The sequence below is a fragment of the Nomascus leucogenys genome, chromosome 13, assembly GCF_006542625.1.
Source record: "Nomascus leucogenys isolate Asia chromosome 13, Asia_NLE_v1, whole genome shotgun sequence".
NCBI classification, from domain to species: Eukaryota; Metazoa; Chordata; class Mammalia; order Primates; family Hylobatidae; genus Nomascus; species Nomascus leucogenys.
In genome coordinates, this window is record NC_044393.1 from 51359358 (window position 1) to 51380350 (window position 20993).

The 20993-nt window shown below is 37.6% G+C and overlaps 1 protein-coding gene and 1 long non-coding RNA gene across 3 annotated transcripts in view; one reads left to right on the forward strand and one right to left on the reverse strand.

Annotated features, from left to right (window-relative positions):
* The window catches only part of PTPN12 (protein tyrosine phosphatase non-receptor type 12), a 103906-nt gene that overhangs the window by 47087 nt on the left and 35826 nt on the right, over positions 1-20993 (reverse strand). For both annotated transcript variants that reach the window (XM_012512322.2, XM_030825698.1), the window contains exons 3-6: positions 12730-12806; positions 10488-10583; positions 8547-8585; positions 1526-1597 (exon numbers count right to left, since the gene is read on the reverse strand). In XM_012512322.2, the coding sequence (XP_012367776.2) occupies positions 1526-1597; positions 8547-8585; positions 10488-10583; positions 12730-12806 (284 nt within the window). The remainder of the gene's footprint in view (positions 1-1525; positions 1598-8546; positions 8586-10487; positions 10584-12729; positions 12807-20993) is intronic.
* On the forward strand, positions 14806-20365 carry LOC115837946. Its single transcript, XR_004032972.1, has 2 exons — positions 14806-14845; positions 20297-20365. It is a non-coding gene; the product is annotated as an uncharacterized LOC115837946 (long non-coding RNA).

Consider the following 20993-nt stretch of genomic DNA (forward strand, 5'->3'; position numbering starts at 1 on the left):
CAGAATATTTGGTCAAACATTATTCTAGTTATTTCTGTGAGACTGTTTTTGGAGGAGATTAACATTTAAATTGGTAGTCTCCGAGTAAAGCAAACTGTCCTCCATAATGTTATTGGGCCTCATCCAATCTGTTGAAGGCCTAAATGCAACAAAAGAACCAGCCTCCTGAAACAAGACAGAATTCTCCAGCAGGCTGCCTTCATCTGCAACATTGGCTCATTCTGATTCTACAAGACTTTCCCAACTAGAACTGAACATCAGCTCTCCTGGGTCTCCAGCTTATTAGCATTCAGACTGAAACTGCAGCATTGGCTCTCCAGGATCTCCAGCCTACCCTGCAGATTTTGGACTGGCCAGCCTCCATAACTGCCTGAGCCAATTCCTCATAATAAATCTCCTTAAATGTATACACATGCACACAGACGCATGCACACACACTGTTATTCTATTGGTTCTGCTTCTCTGGAGAACCCTAATATAAGCAAATTCATTAAATTTTTTTTTTTTTTTGAGATGGAGTTTCACCCTTGTCACCCAGACTGGAGTGCAGTGGTGCAATTTCAGCTCACTGCAACCTCCACCTCCCCGATTCAAGCAATTCTCATGCTTCAGCCTCCCAAGTAGCTGGGATTACAGGCGCCCACCACCACACCCAGCTAATTTTTGTATTTTTAGTAGAAAAGGGGTTTTTCCATGTTGGCCAGGCTGGTCTCTAACTCCTGACCTCAAGTGATCCACTTGCCTTGGCCTCTCAAAAAGTGGTAGGATACAGGCACGAGCCACCGTCCCTGGCCTAAATTAATTGATGTTTAGGTTATGTTCAATTACAGTCTTTTTATGGCACCTAAAGAAAACTGTTGGTTCTATTTTAAAATTCACTTATATTTTCCTTCTTTTTGTCCATGCCTTTCTTTTTCATACTCCTCTTATTTCCTTCACTGTTTTCGTTTTTTTATTCATCTTCTCAGATTTTTGCTGTTAGCTTTTGAGCTTGAATTTATTTCCAGAGGTCATTACATGTTAAGAAAATATTTTAAGTTTCATATCAAATAATCTGCCAGACAGGACCAATCTTTACTCCCAGTATGGTAGGTCTTAAACTTATCTTTATACATAATTATAACAATTTTTGAGAGCACAATTAGATATGAAGGGCTAATATGATACACTATACTCCAGTTACCAAGTCTTTCCCATTTTATCAATTTGAAATGAATATACTATTTCCAAATATTAAAAGCACAGTTACTTCATTTACATGTAAACACCTACTATCAATTGATACACAAAGGCTAACACAAAATTAATATAGTAAGATACAAGGAAAATATACATTTATGAAGTCATCCCAAAAGCTTCCAAATTTAAAAGCAGTATATAAACAAATAATTTTTTAAAATGTAAGCATAGGTTTGTGAGTCTTTGGCGTCTATAAACCTGGGTTCATACCACATTATAATTTAATTATTCATCAGTTTAGCATGCCAACTTTCTGAAAAAAGTGTTTATAAAAACGGATACTTACACAAGAAATTTTAAATGGTGCAAACGTTATGGGGTCTTCTCCATACAGAGGCCAATAGCGCTCACATTTTTTCTGTCATCCAAAAAAAAATTAGTAAGTAATTCATGTAAGTTTTTCTTAAATTGTTATAAATATTTTGTGCCCTGGGGTACTGCTTACTTCTACTTCCCCAAAACAGAAAAACCCACATTAGCAGGCATGGAGCTGAGAGAGCTTAGATTTACCCAATTGTTTTAAAAAATAGGCTACTGTGTCTTCTCCAAGAATAGTCATAAGAACCTTACTGACTTAAGTGTATAACTGTTCATTGCCATCTGCCAGGTCTACAGAGTAGACCAAAGATCCTCCTCTAGACAAGAAAAACTAATTTTAAAAAAGTGTCTGGTACAAGGAGGTCCATTTGGTATAAAGGTTGCTAGGCAAGTTGTATTGCTTGTAACATGACAATCTCTACAAATATCTGGCTGAATTCTCATTAAATGTAAAATATGTGATGAAGTGGAAAGAGTATTCTACTTGGAATCAGAAGAATTTTGCAAGTACTAATTCTACTCCTTTATTGACCTTTAGTTTATCTGTAAAGATAGGAATAATAATCCTTATCTTACAGACTTGTTGCATGTTTGTTAAATAAGAGTGTATTTCAAATGTACCATAGATGGTAAAACCCCTACACAAACATGATGTATTATTTTAACTATCCAATTTTATTAGAGATTACAGAAAGTGTAGTCAAACGATTTCTCCTCTTACCTTCCTATTTTAAACAGGTATAGAAAAAGAATAACTTTTCATCAGTTTCTAATATCAAGCACCTCATCATTTTAGAAAATCAGGTAAGTGAATGAAAAGCCTAACTTTATGGAAAATAGAATGATTCAGATATTAAGAAATGATGCAATTTGTATCAAGGCCCAATAAAATCAAAGTCTCTAAGTGACCATCTAGCTTAAATAAATCTTTTCAGCAGTGGGAAATGCACTGATTAATGAATTCCTAATTAAATCCTCACAGTTCCAAATACAGTAAATGGAGTTATTACCTACAGGCTGAATGAACTATAAGTTGACAGTAATGCTCACAAAGAAACAAAGTAGAACTGTCTGGTATGTTGGGTTAGCTAATATTTTAGAGGCTTAAAAACACAGGTAACTTCCAAATCTCATTTTCCAAGAGATGTTTACAGAAAATGATAAAATTAAATTCTCTCTTTTTTTAGATAGGGTCTCACTTTGTCACCCAGGCTGGAGTGTGCAGTGGTGCAATCATGGCTCACTGCAGCCTCTACCTTCTAGGCTCAAGTGATCTTCCCGCCTCGGCCTCCTGAGTAGCTGGGACCACAGGCGTGTGCCACCACAACCGGCTAATTTTTTTTTTTTTAAATAGATGGAGGTCGGGCATGGTGGCTCATGCCTACAATCCCAGCACTTTGGAAGGCCAATGTGGGTGGATCACTAAAGGCAAGGAGTTCAAGACCAGACTGGCCAACATGGCAAAACCTTGTCTCTACTCAAAAATACAAAAAAATTAGCCAGGCATGGTGGCACATGCCTTTAATCCCAGCTACTCAGGAGGCTGAGACATGAGAATCGTTTGAACCTGGGAGATGCAGGTTGCAAAGAGCTGAGATTGTGCCACTGCACTCAGGCCTGGGCGACAGAGCGAGACTGTCTCTCCCCACCAAAAAAAAAAAAAAAAAAAAAAAAAAAAAAGATTTAAAAAAATAGAGATGGGATCTTGCCATGTTGCCAAAGCTGGTCTCAAACTCCTGGGCTCAAGCAATTCTCCCACCCTAGCCTCCCAAGCAGCTGGGATTACAGGTGTGAGCCACTACACTTGGACCTTAAATAACTTTTGAGAGTTAAAAAAAATTTTTTTTAAATCTTTTACCTGACAAAACTTTAATACCTTGAAACAGATAGAAAACAAGTTGTAAGAGATTAATTTAGTTAAGAATAGAAGGGAGTGTGACTAACAATGCCTCTCATTCAGATGAGCAGTAATAAGATTATATTGGTACTTATATTCCTGGTATAAAACTAATAATGGGCTGGGCGCGGTGGCTCACGCTTGTAATCCCAGCACTTTGGGAGGCCGAGGCGGGCGGATCACGAGGTCAGGAGATCGAGACCACGGTGAAACCCCGTCTCTACTAAAAACACAAAAAATTAGCCGGGCGTGGTGGCGGGAGCCTGTAGTCCCAGCTACTCGGAGAGGCTGAGGCAGGAGAATGGCGGGAACCCGGGAGACGGAGCTTGCAGTGAGCCGAGATTGCGCCACTGCACTCCAGCCTGGGCGACAGAGCGAGACTCCATCTCAAAAAAAAAAAACAAAACAAAACAAAACAAACAAACAAACAAACAAAAAAAAACAAAAAAAACTAATAATGATATCAAAAACTATGTGTTAAATATCATATACACATAATCTCTAACACTGCAAGGTGGGTATTATTTCCTTTCAAATGTGAGGAAACTGAAGCTCAGAGTGAACTGTACTGCACCATGGTCAAAATGCTTGTAAAAGGTAGGTTCGTCTGATTTAATTATCTACGCTTTTTCCACCAGGTCACATTCAAAGTCAAGATCAAAGTCAAGGTTATCAGATAATTTCATAGATCCTAACTCACTCATAATCTATTACTAATAAGACACAGTGAATCACAAAAACCTTTAGCTTCAAAAAAATTATGTACTCAATACTACTTGATTTTTCATCAATAACTTGATACATACTATGAGCTTACTAATATAATGAAAAGAGAAATACATCCTAAACCTTAACAGTAACTTAAAACATTACGAGAATGACATTTAAATTATCTAAGACAATTGATTAATAATATTAATGTATATACTGACAACCCTTAAATAGATAACTTGATTACTTAATAATTTCTCAGTTTTTATATTTTCTCATTTTATTCACTTTCTGTCCAACATTACTTAAAACTGATATAGGAAATAGTTGGGAGTAATGGAATAAATTAAGGCTTCCCAATTATTTATGTAATATAACTGAAAGATGTATCTTTTGCAATATATTGCTTACTGAAAAAAATTAACATATTTACAAATTAAAGATAATTTTAAATATATTAACTACATTAGTATAAAAAAACTTCAAATAAAATCACTACGTAATTTGTAAGTTTAATTTGTATGTCATATTTATAGAAGACCACACTTTATAAGTTTTATTTAAATACGAATTATCTGTAAATATATCATTACTTCCTACAGTGAGGACAGAATATGATGCTGTAGGACACCAAAATAGCTTTGAAATAAATTTTACTTCGACATAGCATAAAAATACCAATGTTAGAAAATCAGGGCAAGAAATTATCTTCTCTCAGTTTTGAAGATAGGAAACAAACAAAACATACCGTGGTATTAACAAACAGACTAATCAAAACATTCAGGCCTGGTGTGGTGGATTACATGGGATTATATGCTTGTAATCCCAGCACTTTGGGAGACAGAGGTGGTCGGATCACCTGAGGTCAGGAGTTTGAGACCAGCCTGGCCAACACAGTGAAACCCCATCTCTACTAAAAATACAAAAAAATAAGCTGAGCCATGGTGGTAGGCACCTGTAGTCCCAGCTACTCAGGAGGCTGAGGCAGGAAATACGCCTGAACCCGGGAGATGGAGGTTGCAGTCAGCCGAGATCGCGCCACTGCAGCCTGACTGACAGAGCAGGATTCTGTCTCACAGTCTCAAAACAAACAAACAAACAAACAAAAACTCAAACCATATATTAATAACCAGATTTTAAAAATGTATTTCCACTTGTTCAATTTTATTCCTATTTAAAAATACCTCTCTATTTCAGTCCATAGATGGCATTCTAGTTACAACACCACTGAATATTTGAAGATTACTAAGTAACAATACCTAATTAATTATTGTTAAGTACAGGCATACCTCATTTTACTGTGTTTCTCAGACACTGCATATTTTACAAATTGAAGTTTTGTGGCAACCCTGCACCAAGCAAGTATATCGGTATCATTTTTTCAACAGCATATGCTCACTTCAGGTCTGTGTCACATTTTGGAAACTCTTGCAGTATTCCAAACTTTTTCATTATGATGATATCTGTTATTGTAATCTGATCAGTGATGTTTGAAGTTACTACTCTGTTTTCGGGTGCTACAAACTGCTCCCATATAAAATGGCAAACTTAATCAACAGATGTTGTGAGCGTTCTCACTGTTCCATTGACAAGTTTTTTGTACAGTCTCTCTTCCTCTCCTTGGGCTTTCCTATTTCCTGAGACACAATATTGAAATTAGACTAACTAATAACCCTACAATGGCCTCAAAGTGTTCAAGTGAAAAGGGTCACAAATTTTTCGCTTTAAATAAAAAAGCTAAAAATGATTAAGCTTAGTAAAGAAGGCATGTTGAAAACTGAGATAGGCAGAAAGGTAGGCCTCTTGTACTAAACAGCCAAGTTTAGAACAAAAAGGAAAAGCTTTTGGAGGACATTAAAAGAGCTACTCCAGGAAACACACAAAAATTAAGTAGGTCAAACAGCCTTATTGCTTACATGGAGAAAGTGGTCTAGATAGAAGATCAAACCAGCTATAACATTTCTACAAGCCAAAGCCTAATTCAGAGCAAGGCACTAACTCCCTTCATTTCTATAAAGTGTGAGGAAGCTGCAGAAGGAAAGTTAGAAACTAGCAAAGGCTGGTTCACGAAGTTTAAGGAAAGAAGCTATCCCCATAACATAAAAGTGCGAGATGAAGCACCAAATTCTGATGTAGAAGCTGCAGCAAGTTATCCAAAGATCTAAGCTAAGAGCACTGATGAAACAAGCTATACTAAATGACATATTTTCAGTATGGATGAAACATCCTTATATTGGAAGAAGATGCTATCTAGGACTTTCAGAGCTAGAGAAAAGAAGTCAACGTCTAGCTTCAAAGCTTCAAAGGACATGCTGACTCTCTTGTTAGGGGTTAATGCAGCTGGTGACATTAAGTTGAAGCCAATGCTCATTTACCATTCTGAAAATCCTAAGGGCTCTAAAAATCATGCCAAATGTACTCTGTCTGTGCTCTATAAATGGAATAAGGCCTGGATGTCAGCACATCTGTTTACAGCATGTTTTTGTTTTTTCAACCCCACCCCCAGCCCATCCCTATTGCATGGTTTAATGAATATTTTAAGCTCACTACTGGGGACTACCGGTTGGAAAAAAAAATTCCTTTCAAAATATTTCCGTTTACAATGCACCTGGTCACCCAAAAGCTCTGATGGACACGTACAAGGAGATTAATATGTTTTCATGCCTGCTAATACAACATCCATTCTGCAGCCCATGGGTCAAGGAGTAATTTCGAGTTTCAAGTCTTATTATTTAAGAAACATATTTTGTAAAGCTAAAGCTGCCATAAATAATGATTACTCTGATGAGTCTAGGGAAAGTGAACTGAAAACCTTCTGGAAAGGATTCAGCATTCTAGATGCTATTAATTACATTCATGATTCGTGGGAGGAGGTCGAAATATCAAGATTAACACGAGTTTGGAAAAAGTTAATTCCAACCCTCGTGATAACTTTGAGAGGTTAAAGACTTCAGTAGAGGAAGTAACTGCAAATGTGGTGGAAACAACAAGAGAATTAGAAGTGGAGCCTGAAGATGGAAATGAATTGCCACAATCTCATGATAAAACCTGGAATGGATGAGGAGTTGCTTCTTAGGGATGAGAAAAGAAAGTGGTTTCTTGAGATGGAATCTACTTTCTTGAGATGGAATATACTTTTGGTGAAGATGCTGTGAACACTTGAAATGACAACAAAGGATTTAGGACATTAAATCAACTTAGTTAATAAAGCAGTGGAAGGGTTTGAAAGGACTGACTCCAATTTGCAAAGTAGTTCTACTGTGGGTAGAACAGCAACTGCTGTTGCTATCAAACAGCATGGCATGCTACAGAGTAATCTTTCATGAAAGGAAGAGACAATCAATGTGGCAAACTTCACTGTTTTCTTATTTTACGCTTTTAGAGGTGGAGTCTCCCTCTGCCCAGGCTGGAGTACAGTGGCATAATCAAAGCTCACTGCAGCCTCAACCTTCTGGGCTCAAGTGATCCTCCCACCTCCGCCTCCCAAAGTGCTGGGATTCAAATGTGAACTACTGCTCCTGGTCCTGTCTTATATTTTATCAAAAATTGCCACAGCTACCCCAACCTTTAGCAAATACCACCTTGATCAGTCAGCAGCCATCAACATCAACAAAACCCTTTACCAGCATAAAGATTACAACTAGCTGAAGGCTCAGATGATCATTAACATTTTTTAGCAATAAATTATTTTTAAATTAAGGCATGGAAGGCCGGGAGCGGTGGCTCACGCCTATAATCCTAGCGCTTTGGGAGGCCGAGGTGGGCAGAACACCTGAGGTCAGGAGTTCGAAACCAGCCTGGCCAACATGGTGAAACCCCATCTTTACTAAAACTACAAAAGTTAGCCGGGTGTGGTGGCACATGCCTATAATCCCAGCTACTCAGGAGGCTGAGGCAGGAGAATCGCTTCAACCTGGGAGGCAGAGGTTGCAGTGAGCCAAGATTGTACCACTGCACTGCAGCCTGGGCAACAGAGTGAGACTCTTGTCTAGAAAAAATAAAAAAATAAAATAAGGCATGATGTGTTTTATATTTATAATGCTACTGAACATTTAACAGACTATAATACGGTATAAATATGACTTTTATATGCACTAAGAAAACAAAAAATTTGTTTGAATTGCTTTATTGTGGTGGTCTGGAACTGAACCTATAATATCTCTGAGGTATGCCTGTGTGTGATAAAACATACTTACAAAATATAAAAGAAAACAACATGCTTGAGAGATTATTTTGTCCCTTCTATGAAATAAAAGCAAGAGCAGAACCCCAAAATAAAAGAAGTATCTACATTAACTGCTTATGTTCAGACTATAATAATAAAAGACCAAGAATATTTATCCCTAAAGATGAAATAGTAAGAGGAATAGATTATACATACCCTTCCCATCTCAAATTCTCGGCAGGCCATTACAATGATCTAAAAAGTGATGGTGGGGCGTGAGATAAAGACTGTATCAGTTAAACACAATTTTACTTTTTAATAAAACACAGATTTCAAGAATTTTGCACCCTAAGAAGTATAATTGGCTTGCCTAAAAAAGTAGTTTCAATATTAAATGTGTAAGTTAACGGAATTATCAAAATTAGACTTTCCAAACAAGGGCTAACGATATAGCAACAAATTAAATTGGTTCCAATTAACATGATTTTTTTGGTTTGAATTAAATCGTGTAAATCTTACAGATTTACTTTGTGACTTCTGAAATTATATTAAAATATCACTTTTAGGATATTTACCTAATTATAAATAGCACTATTAATTAAAAATACATTTACAATTATTTAAATATTGAATGCGTTTAACACCATTTTAAAAGTTGATCACACCTGCTTTTCTCCATTTTATAATGTAAACTTTCCAACACACAGCATAGTTGAGAATTTTACAGTAAACATTGTATAGCCGTCACCTATATTCTATCATTAACATTTCACTATGTTTTATCACATAGCTATCCCTCTATCAATCCATCTTATTTTAAAAATGCATTTCAAAGTAAGTTGTGAACATCAGTACATGCTCCCCAAAATACTTCACCATGCATATTATTATCTAGAACACAGTATTTTTTTTTTTTTTTTTTTGAGACAGAGTCTCGCTCTGTCGCCCAGGTTGGAGTGCAGTGGCGCTATCTCAGCTCACTGCAAGCTCTGCCTCCCGGGTTCATGCCATTCTCCTGCCTTAGCCTGCTGAGTAGCTGGGACTACAGGTGCCCGCCACCACGTCCGGCTAATTTTTTGTATTTTTAGTAGAGACGGGGTTTCACCGTGTTACCCAGGATGGTCTCGATCTCCTGACCTCGTGATCCGCCCACCTCGGCCTCCTAAAGTGCTGGGATTGCAGGCATGAGCCACTGCATTGCGCCCAGCCCATCTAGAACATAATTTTTATATTGTTTCCAGTATTTTTCTCTTGAGGCAAATTTTACATATAATGAAATGCACAAATCCTAAAGTGAACATTCTCCGAGTTTGGACAAATACACACATCTGTGCAACACAAATCTTATCAAGATACAGGATGTTCCCATCATCCAGAGAGTTTCTTCATGCTCTTTCGCAATCCCCAAGCACATCTAGTTTTTAAAGTGAAGTACAGCAAATATAAATAACTGGAAAATTCCCCCCTTTTATTAATCTTTCAAAGACCAGAGGATGTCAATGCTTTAGAATCATTACAATTCCATTAAAAAGCCATAAGACAAAAATGAAAGTTTCACATTACTGATTTTCCACATCCACACGATGAAAAGTATCAGTGCACATGGTTAGGTTTCAAGAACACTACGGAGCAGTATAGGGTAGCTCTTTGCAGTATTCTAACTAATTTCTCTGCTTCTAAATCTAAGGGCATATTATTTCCCTTCATCCAAAAGAATAAGAGGGCACTGAATGAACTCCAGGGACAGATGAAATTCTCTTACACTGCATATTTATAGTTTATTTATAGTTATGTGTTTATATATATTTTCCTGAGAAGAGGGACTCAAATGAGTATAACTACTATCAAGTATTTTACTGACCTATTAAAGCACTAATCCTTTTCTGCTTTTTATAAGTTGTTTGATAGCTGCATCATTACTTACTGACTTAGGACAAGATTTAAATTATTATCACACCTTCTTCTTAAAATATTTAGCCTAGTTTGTAAAAATTTAATGAGACATCCTAAAAATGGGTCCATCTTTTTAGTAAACATCAGCAATAAGTAAACATAATTATGGATTTAAAAAAATCCCCTAATTCCTTATTCAGTAAAATATCCTATGTCATTACATAAGTATTTCTCAAAATTTATTGTGAAAAGTAAATTACTTACCACAACATTATATTCCCATATCATCCTCCAAAAATCTATTACTGTATTTGCTAAAGGTCCTTGAGTTGCTACATATGCTTTTGGCCCATAGACGCCCTAAAAATGGTTAAAAGCAAATTTCACATTTATTTTGATTACCAAAAATATTTCATTACCTAAAATATAAGGTTTCAAATTGTATTAGTAATATTGTTGTTTTAACTTAAACCATTTCCAAATAATGTGTCTTTCATAGTATATTAAAGCATGGCAAAATATATTCAACTCACTTCAGCTTTTGATGACTGCTATTACTTTCGTGTGTTTACTGGATATGGTGCACAGAACAGGTATTTAAGAACCGCCTTATGCTAATTAAAATTACTTACCTAGGCATTAATAACAAAAGCCCTAATACCTACTCAACAAAGCTAACTGGTAGAAATACAGAGCATGCTCTGATTCTAAAACAATACTAAAACTAGTGAAGAGTTCTTTCTTAGTTTCTTCCATAGCTACCTTCCATTATCTATTCAACTCAAAAGTTTATCAAGCATCTACTATACAGGTTTTTAATAATGAACATGAGAATATACCAAACAGAGTCACTGACTAAAATACTAAACTGGCACATAACTGACTCATACAATGAATCAGTGTCATTAAGCATTAAGTAAAAACTATAACTTTTAACAAACACCCTTATAAAAGAATATGAACACTGACAACATCTGAAATAGCAAACTATCAATTTATTAGTTTTTATTTAATGTATTCATTTTGGTTTTTAACTTTGTTAAAAAAAGAAATTTTTATTTAAAACCATGACTGCTGAAGATTGACATAGATACTAGTTTTACCACATAAACTTTTTTTTTTGAGACGGAGTCTCACTCTGTCGCCCAGACTGGAGTGCACTGGCACGATCTTGGCTCACTGCAACCTCTACCTCCCAGGTTCATGTGATTCTCCTGCCTCAGTCTCCTGAGAAGCTGGTATTACAGGCATGCGCCACCATGACCGGCTAATTTTTGTATTTTTAGTAGAGACTGGGTTTCCCCATGTTGGCCAGGCTGTTCTCGAACTCCCGACCTCAGGTGATCCACCCGCCTAGGTCTCCCAAAGTGCTGGGATTACGGATGTGAGCCACCGTGCCCGGCCTCACATAAACTTTTATCAGTTAACATTTTTATCAACAAAAACATGAAAATATGTATAAACACCATATATAAAATAAATGAAAATTATACTATCATATCACTTGGAAGATTAAAAACCACAGATTAGCTGATGGAAAAAAAGCCTTTTATTTAAACTGAATTAAGTGGCACTCTGCATCTATCTCTACTGATAACTATAAAGAACTTGACGCTGGGCGCAGTGGCTCACGCCTATAATCCTAGCACCTTGGGAGGCAGACGCGGGTGGATCACAGGTCACCCTCGATCAGGAGATCGAGACCATCCTGGCTAACAGGGTGAAACCCCATCTCTACTAAAAATACAAAAAATTAGCTGGACGTGGTGGTGGGCGACTGTAGTCCCAGCTACTCCGGAGGCTGAGGCAGGAGAATGGCGTGAACCCGGGAAGCGGAGCTTGCAGTGAGCCAAGATAGCGCCACTGCATTCCAGCCTGGGCGATAGAGCGAGACTCCATCTCAAAAAAAAAAAAAAAAAAAAAAAAAAGAACTTGACTGCTTTTCATCAAAGGTTATATAAAAGGGACTATTTAATCTTGGATTTTGGGTTGCCACCTGAAACAGTGACAACTGCCAAAAGTTTTACATTTAAAGCTGTGTTCTAGAATTTTAAATCAGTATTATCCAGTAATCCCACCCCTAGTAATTTATCCTAAGAAATTATTCAAAAGAACAAAGATGTTTATTGCAATATTATCATTTAAAAACTTTGGAAACAACCTATATGGGTCAACAACAGGGAATGATGATGTTCATTTGTGCACACAAACCCAAAGGGATAACTCAGAAAATAATTTAGTAATAGGTAAAGACTTCCATGGGAAAGAAGAAATAAAAACGAAAATGTTATCTCTGCAATCATAAAACTAAGTAGAAACTATTTATCTATAATGAATAAGGAAGCTAGAAGGAAAGCATATAAAAACATTGTGCCAGGGCAGTGGTTTTATTTTTATTTCTTTTGCTATTGGTATCATGTTCGAGCAATTCAAAAAGTTTTTACAAAACTAGTGTGTACAAAGACATTAATACGGCAGAGAAACACCATTTAAAGTTAGTACATACCTTTATAAAATTTGCATTGATATAGTCTGAATCTTGTGAAGGAGTCTTTAATGTCAATTTAACTCGGCTGTGATCAACTACAAGAAAAAAATTCATAAAATATGTATGGTTGACACACAGGTATTTTCTAATGAAGTGTAAGTAAGGTTAAATAGACAGCTTAAGAACATTTATTTTAAAAAACAGTGGATGAAAATGGACTCTAGGTACCAGCAGGGTAATTTCTAACATTACACTGAAAGGAAATAAAATAAATTTTCAGACAACCACCACCTGGCAGGCACCTGTAATCCCAGCTACTTGGGAGGCTGAGGCAGGAGAACCACGTGAACCTGGCTGGGAGGCAGAGGTTGCAGTGAGCCAAGATTGCGCCATTGAACTCTAGCCTGGGTGACAGAGCAAGATTCTGTCTTAGAAACAAAACAAAACAACAACAACAGCAAAAAAAACAAAAACAAAAACAAAAAAACACCACCACCAGTGACGTAAAGCAGTGTATTAAAGTTGCAATAAGAATCATCTCTGGAACTCTTTTAAAATTCAAATTCCAGGACATTATCTCTGATTTACTACAGCAGAGTCTAGGGTTTCAGCCTCTGCAGCTTTTAACAAACATACCAAGTGGCTGATGAATACTAACCAGTGATACACAAGCCCATATGCTAAAATTCTTATTAAAAAATCTAACTTTCATATTTCACAAGAAACTATAAAAAGTAAATTATAACTAATTAATGAATTGAGATTATATATAAAAAGTGCTCAAATGCTCTTGGCTAATAATAGTTATTATTAGGTAACAGAGTAAAAAAATCTTTACAAAAAAATTTTATGAAGTATATTTAAGTTTTTATTGATTTTTTAAAGGAATATGTATAGAATTTTTAAAAATTAGACCTTAAAGAAAGGTATAAAAGGAAAAGTAAGCCTCCCCTGCCCTTCAATTCCAGGGCTCTCTCCCATCAAGATACTATATTAAAGTTTTTTTTCCCATTCCAAATGTACTTATTACACATATATACTTTAAAAAACTACTACACAAATGCAAGCATCCTATACATGCTGTTCTGTATCATTACTTTTCAGTTTATAGTATATCCTGGAACTCTTCCCAAAGCACAAAAAGATTTACTTTATTATTTTTACTATTATTTTAAAATACAGAGACAAGGTCGCACTCTGTCACTCAGGCTGAAGTGCAGTGGTGCGATCATAGCTCATTCAAACCTAAAACTCCTGGGCTACAGATCTTCCTGCCTCAGGCTCCCAAAGTGTTTGGATTACAGGTGTGAACCACTGCACTCAGCTTGCACTAGGCTATCTCACTCTTTTTAGTGTAACAGAGAATTCCATCATGTGAATGTTTCATTCTTTATTTAGCTACTCTACGGATGGGCCATTTTTTTCCTATTAAAAACATTACTACAATGAACACTAATGTATATATAGCTGTTACAGCATTGCTGTAGGGTAAATTCCTAACAGAGGAATTGCTACTTGCCTTCTAAAAGGTATGTAACAATTTATACAGGGTTATGTAATAAGGGTGACTGGGTGTTACCAAACTTTCCATCACTGACAAACCAAAAAGTAAAAATATCTTGTTTTAATTTCCATTTCTTGAATTATGCAAAGGATTGTATGTTTTAATATATTTATTGGTTCTGTGTACTTCTTTTTCCATAAACCACTTGTTTATATCCTTTGCCCATTTTTCCACGTCTGTTTTGTCCTACTGATTTTTATGAGATCTATGTAAAAAGAAAAAATCAGCCCTTTGTCACAGGAAGTGCAGTTTTTTCCAGTTTGTGCTGATGTTTAAAACTTTTTATTTAGAACTAATTTTAGATTTATAGAAAAACTGTAAAAATAGTACAGAGAATTCCCATATGCCTCTCACTGAGCTTCCTCTAATAGTAACATCTTATATAACCATAGGACAATGATCAATAATACCACAAAATTAACACTGTTATAAAACTATTAATTAAAGAAGACTATACGAATCAGTGTTTTCTAATCTTTTTTGTCTTTCAAGGATCTCATATTAAATTTAATTTTTAGTGGCCAGGCATAGTGGCTCACCCTTGTAATCCCAGCATTTTGGGAGGCCAAGGTGGGCGGATCACATGAGGTCAGGAGTTTGAGACCAGCCTGGCCAACATGGCGAAACCCCATCTCTACTAAATATACCAAAAAAATTGGCAGGGCATCGTGAGGCATGCCTGTAATCCCAGCTACTCGGGAGGCTGAGGTGGGAGAATCACTTGAACCCAGGAAGCGGAGGTTGTGGTAAGCCAAGAGATCGTGCCACTGCACTCCAGCCTGGGTGACAGAGTGGGACTCCATCTCAAGATAATAATAATAATAATTTTTATTTCTCCTTAGTCTCCTTCAATCTAAAAAAGTTTCTCTGATTGATTTTTTTAAATGACTGGAATGAAGTTATGAATTTTTGGTAATACCACAGAATGATATTGTGTCCTTCTCAGTACAACACATCAGAGGATACATGATATACATACGCTTTAGTACTTGTGATGTTAACCTTGGTCAGTTGGTTAATATGGTATTGCTTGGTTACCAAAAGGGAAAGTTACTGCCTTTCCCTTTTATAATTAGTAAGTATTTGAGGTTAGATGCTTTCAGATTATGAAATCCTAAAGAAGTAGAATTGCCTAGTATTCATTGTTTCTGGATTAGAAGGGACCATAACATATAACATGTAAAACGCCATTATTATTATCACATTATAATCCCTTCTAATCCATGAATGAGTATCAAAGACAGTAAAAATACAAAAGGAAATACGGAAATGTTAACAGACATGAATAAACTTCTTAGCAAAGTATTAAAGAACAATAGTAACTAATTTATTTTTCATTGGCTCAAATTTTATACATAGCACTAAAGGTCCAGTTCTGCTAATTTAATTGATAAATTTACTTTTAAAAAAGTCTTCTTTAGAAATTTGTAGAAGACACATATAAGGAAGATATACTTGCTTCTGGTGAAAATTATTCATCTCCTCACTGTATTCTAAGAAACAGAATGTTTACAATATGTTTGTCAATGCTCTGTCATTTATTTCACGCCACCCTACATGTCCCATCCCCCTTTTTATATGCCATTTGGGATAGGAAATACACATACAAAAAAAAGCTATGACTCTGGAAAATGAGAATAGAATATTCAGTGGTTAGGATAATGATGGCTGAATAACTACAGGAAGCTTCCTTTTACCATGTTTACCAGTAGTAAGGGTATTACTACAGTTGATTATCCTTATTCATATGGCATATTAGCCTCTATTCAAAGTATCTCAAAGGCAGAATACAATAGTTGGTTTACCACTGGGTCCTCAGTAAAGTTTCTGGTGACTGTAAATCCAAATGAGAATAGTGGCTCCCAAATGATAGTTAGGACTGGTGCCAGGCTGGCTACATGCAGGCTGGTAATTTCTTTTTTTTTTTTTTAAATTTTCTAAGATGGAAAATTTTAAGCATACAACAAAATAGAACAGTATAATGAATCTTTGTATATCCATTACCCAGTTTCATTATCAACATTTTGCCAATCTTATTTCATCTATCCCCAATCATTCAACAGCTGGGGAAAGCAAATCGAAATCCAAGATTTCTGGAGTACTATATCTTGCAATAAGTTTAATTCAGTAAATTAAAAATGGGGCACAGAAATACCCTTCTTAAAACTCCCCATTTAAATTCTAAAACACAGGCAAATTTGGCAGTCACTGCTTTCTACTATGTACCCACAGCACATTAGATTTAAAAATCAACATTATGCTACTTATACAGCATATCATGTGTATTTTGATTTTTTTTGCATTTTAAATGTGAATTTTAGTATCATTCATTCAATAAATATTTATTGCATGTAATCAGCACAATAATGTTGTTCATATATCCATAGTAAAGTAGTAGCAAGGAAAGGGAGTAAAGAACATCTTGAGGATATCAGCAGTCTTCAGAGGTGTGACAAGCTGGGTCTCAGGGAATGAGAAGTTTGCCAATGATTAAAAAGAAAAGAAAACAGGGCATTATAGACAGCATAATAGGTTCAAAAGTATAGAATTAATAAAAAAATAGCTACCATGGAATGAACGTTTCCTCTAAGCACAGAATTTTATCCTCACCACACACCCATGGAGATAGAAGTTATTATCGCTATGCACAGACAGAGGTATGCCCAAATCACAAAACTGAGATGGCAGTGACACATTTGAAACTGGGGCTCTCTGATTTCAAAGCCAAGGCTCTGGGTCTAAATAAGTACATGTACTGAAGAGGTATGAAGCAACACGGGACTACTGGAAGAAGGAAGCAGTGAGCAACAAGGCTGAAAATGTAGCCGCCTGTTCTCACTCACTTGACCATAGAGCAAAGAAGGGGTGGGCTGGATTGGAGTATGGAACAAATGCATGATTTCAAATAAATGAGTGTATATCCACCCCAGTTCTGTCCACTGAAAAGGCCTAGAAGCAATGACACACCAAACCCTGTTCAATGGTGGGGTCAGCCAGGCCTTCCAGGATTGCTCCCTGCCCTCCCAGCTGGCTTTTCTGCCACATTCCACTGCCACAGCAGACCGGGTGTCCTTCATCCGCCTGCATCTTCTGCAGTTTGTTAAGCGGCACCCTTAGCTCCTGTGACACCTTAGGGAGAAAGCCACAGCACCCATGATTTTGGGCCACCATTAACACCCGGCAAAGTGCCGGGAACTAGAAGTCGCGAGAAAGAACTTGGGTGGCTGTTTTAATATTCTTCATTGGTGCTCTTTTTTTTTTTTTTGAGACGGTGTCCGGCTCTGTCACCCAGGTTGGAGTGCAGTGGCACCATCTTGGCTCACTGCAACCTCTGCCTCCCAGGTTCAAGTGATTCTCCTGCCTCAGACTCTCAAGTAGCTGGGACTACAGGCATGTGCCATCATGCCTGGCTAATTTTTGTATTTTTAGTAGAGGCGGGGTTTCACCACATTGGCCAGGCTGGTCTTGATCTCCTGATCTCAAGTGATCTGCCCGCTTCGGCCTCCCAAAGTCCTGAGATTACAGACGTGAGCCACCACGCCCTGCCAGATTGGTGCTCTTATTAAGCATATTTAGAAATAATCTAAATATCAAAAAAATGAAAACAATTATTCCTCTCCATGGTTTTGCTATCCATCCGAGAAACAAAATCATAGGTCCACACAGAGAGTTCTATGACATGTTCATAGCAGCATTATTCAATATGTTCATCATCCATACAAAGGAATATTATTCAACAACAAAAAGGAATGAACTATCGATGCATGCTACATCATGAATGAATCTTTAAAATGTGTTAACGAGAGGCTGGGTGCGGTGGCTCAAGCCTGTAATCCCAGCACTTTGGGAGGCCGAGGCGGGTGGATCACGAGGTCAGGAGTTCGAGATCAGTCTGGCCAACATAGTGAAACCCTGTATCTACTAAAAATACACAAAAAATTAGCCAGGCGTGGTGGTGAGCGCCTGTAATCCCAGCTACTCAGGAGGCTGAGACAGGAGAATCGTGTGAACCTGGGAGGCGGAGGTTGCAGTGAGCCGAGATCGTGCCACTGCACTCCAGCCTGGGCAACAGAATGAGACTTCATCTCAAAAAAAAAGTGTTAAAGAAAAGAGCTAGACACAAAAGACTATATATTGTATGATTACATTTATATTAAACTCACAGAAAAGGAAACTATATACAGACAGAAAGCTGATTAACAGCTGCCCAGGGCTGAAGACTCAGATCTTTTACGGGTGATGGAAATGTCCTAAAACTAGATTGTATTAATTGTTGCAAAACTCTATAAATTTACTTTAAAAAAATCATTGAATTGCACAATTAAAATGGATAAATTTCATGGGTATGTAAATTATACCTCAAACCTGTTTTAAAAATCCTATTTCTGCAAGCACTGCACATGTTAAAACATGCAAAGAAAGTTAGTGAATTAAATTCTTCTTCTTATTTTTTGAGACAGAGTCTCGCTCTGTTACCCAGGCTGGAGTGCAGTGGTGCAATCATAGCTCACTGCAGCCTTGCCCTCCTGGGCTCAAGTGATCCTCCCACATCAGCCTACTGAGTAGCTGGGACCACAGGTGTGCACCATCATGCCCAACAAATCTGTGTGTGTGTGTGTCTGTGTGTGTGTGTGTGTGCGCTGAGTTTTGCTACCATCATGCCAACAAATCTGTGTGTGTGTGTGTGTGTGTGTGTGTGTGTGTGTGTGTGTGTTGAGTTTTGCTATGTTGCCCAGGCTGGTCTTGAACTCCTGAGCTCAAACAATCTGCCCAGCTTGGCCTCCTAAAGCGCTGGGATTACATGCATGAGCCACTGTGCCTGAGCAATGAATTAAATAGTTATCTAACAGTAAATAAGCACATATCTCTCAGTACAATTACTTTCAATATAAATTTCCAGGCCAGGTGCAGTGGCTCACACCTGTAATCCTAGTACTTTGGGAGGCCGAAGCGGGTGGATCACCTGAGGTCAGGAGTTTGAGACCAGCCTGGCCGACATGGTGAAACCCTGTCTCTACTAAAATTACAAAAAATTAGCTGGGCATGGTGGTGGGCACTTGTAAACCCAGCTACTTGGGAGGCTGAGGCACGAGAATTGCTTGAACCCAGGAGATAGAGGTTGCAGTAAGCTGAGATCTCACACTGCACTCCAGCCAGGGCGGCAGAGTGAGATTCTGTCTCAAAAAAAAGAAAAATAAAATCCCAAATCAAAATAACTAGAAATTTACTGGAGACCTACTTATCAAACTTTAGATAACTTAAAGGAAAAAAGGCACTGTCACTCTGATTACTGCACAGTGATTAACAACTCGAGCTCTTGGACAAGGTCTCTCAACGCTGACACTCATATATTTTGGCGAGAAGTCTTTGGGGAAGGGGGCTGCATCCTATGCACTGCAGGATGTGTAGCAGTATTCCTAGCCTCTACCTGTTAGATGCCATTAGCAGCCTGTCCACTCCCGTACCCCAGTTGTGACAACCAAATCTCTCCAGACATTGCTAAGTGTCCCTTGAGAGGCAAAATCACCCTAGTGAATGAAGCCTTTAAAACCACCTGGTTATTAAATTCTTGCCCACACAATATTTAACTGTGTGACAAGCTTTTTAACCTCTGTCTCAGTTTCCTGTTCGCAAAATGGCACATAATAGTACTTACCTCAGAGTTTTGCTTTGATGATTATGGTAAATAATCCATTTATCACAGAAATCAGCAAACAATACAAATCAGAACTTTCAGAGGACCAGTTTAACAGTACACCACTAACCTTTCCCACTACCCCAGCCAAAACTGTAAACTTCCCCTTCTATTCTCTGCTTTCTCCCTATCCCTCATTCGAACTATATTCTCAATAACACTAATTACCACCACATGGCAGACCATATATGTTAATATGTATTGTCCATCGCCTTGACTAACATATAAGCTCCACAAGGGCAGGGATTTTTGCCAGTTTGTTTTTTGTTGCATTCCCAGCATACAGTACACCCTCAGAGCTTTCTGTAAAATGAGTAAATGCCAAGGGAGGCGGATGACCTGACGTTAGGAGTTCGAGACCAGCCTGGCCAACATGGTGAAACCCTGTCTCTACTAACAATACAAAAATTAGCCAGATGTGGTGGCGGGTGCCCGTAATCCCAGCTACCTGGGAGGCCGACGCAGGAAAATAGCATGAACCCGGTAGGCAGAGGTTGTAGTGTGCGGAGATCGCACCACTGCACTCCAGCCTGGGCAACAGAGCAAGACACCGTTTCAAAAACAAAGAAAAAAATAAAACATCATATGAAAAGAGAAACCTACGGCTATATGACAGAAAAAGAAAGTGGACAGGCTAACTCTTTGAATGTGTGCATGAATAATTCCAGAGCAATGTAGGATCACCTTAAGATTATCTTGCTTAATACAAAGTATCCAGAAAGCCATGTCATCCCCTATTCTGAGGCAGACTGGTGCTATGGTCTGAATATGTGTCCCTCCCAAATTCATAAGTTAAAACATAAACTCCAATGCAACAGTATTAAGTGGTAGGGCCTTTAGGAGATGAGTACGTCATGCCTTGTGAATGGGATTATCAGCCTTTACTAAAGAGGCCTGAGAGAGCTTGTTTGCCCCTTCCACCATGTGAGGTGCAGTGAGAAGGCACCATCTGTGAGCTAGAGTGACCCTTCACCAGACAGCATATCTGCTGGTGCCTTCATCTTGGACTTCCTAGTCTCTAGA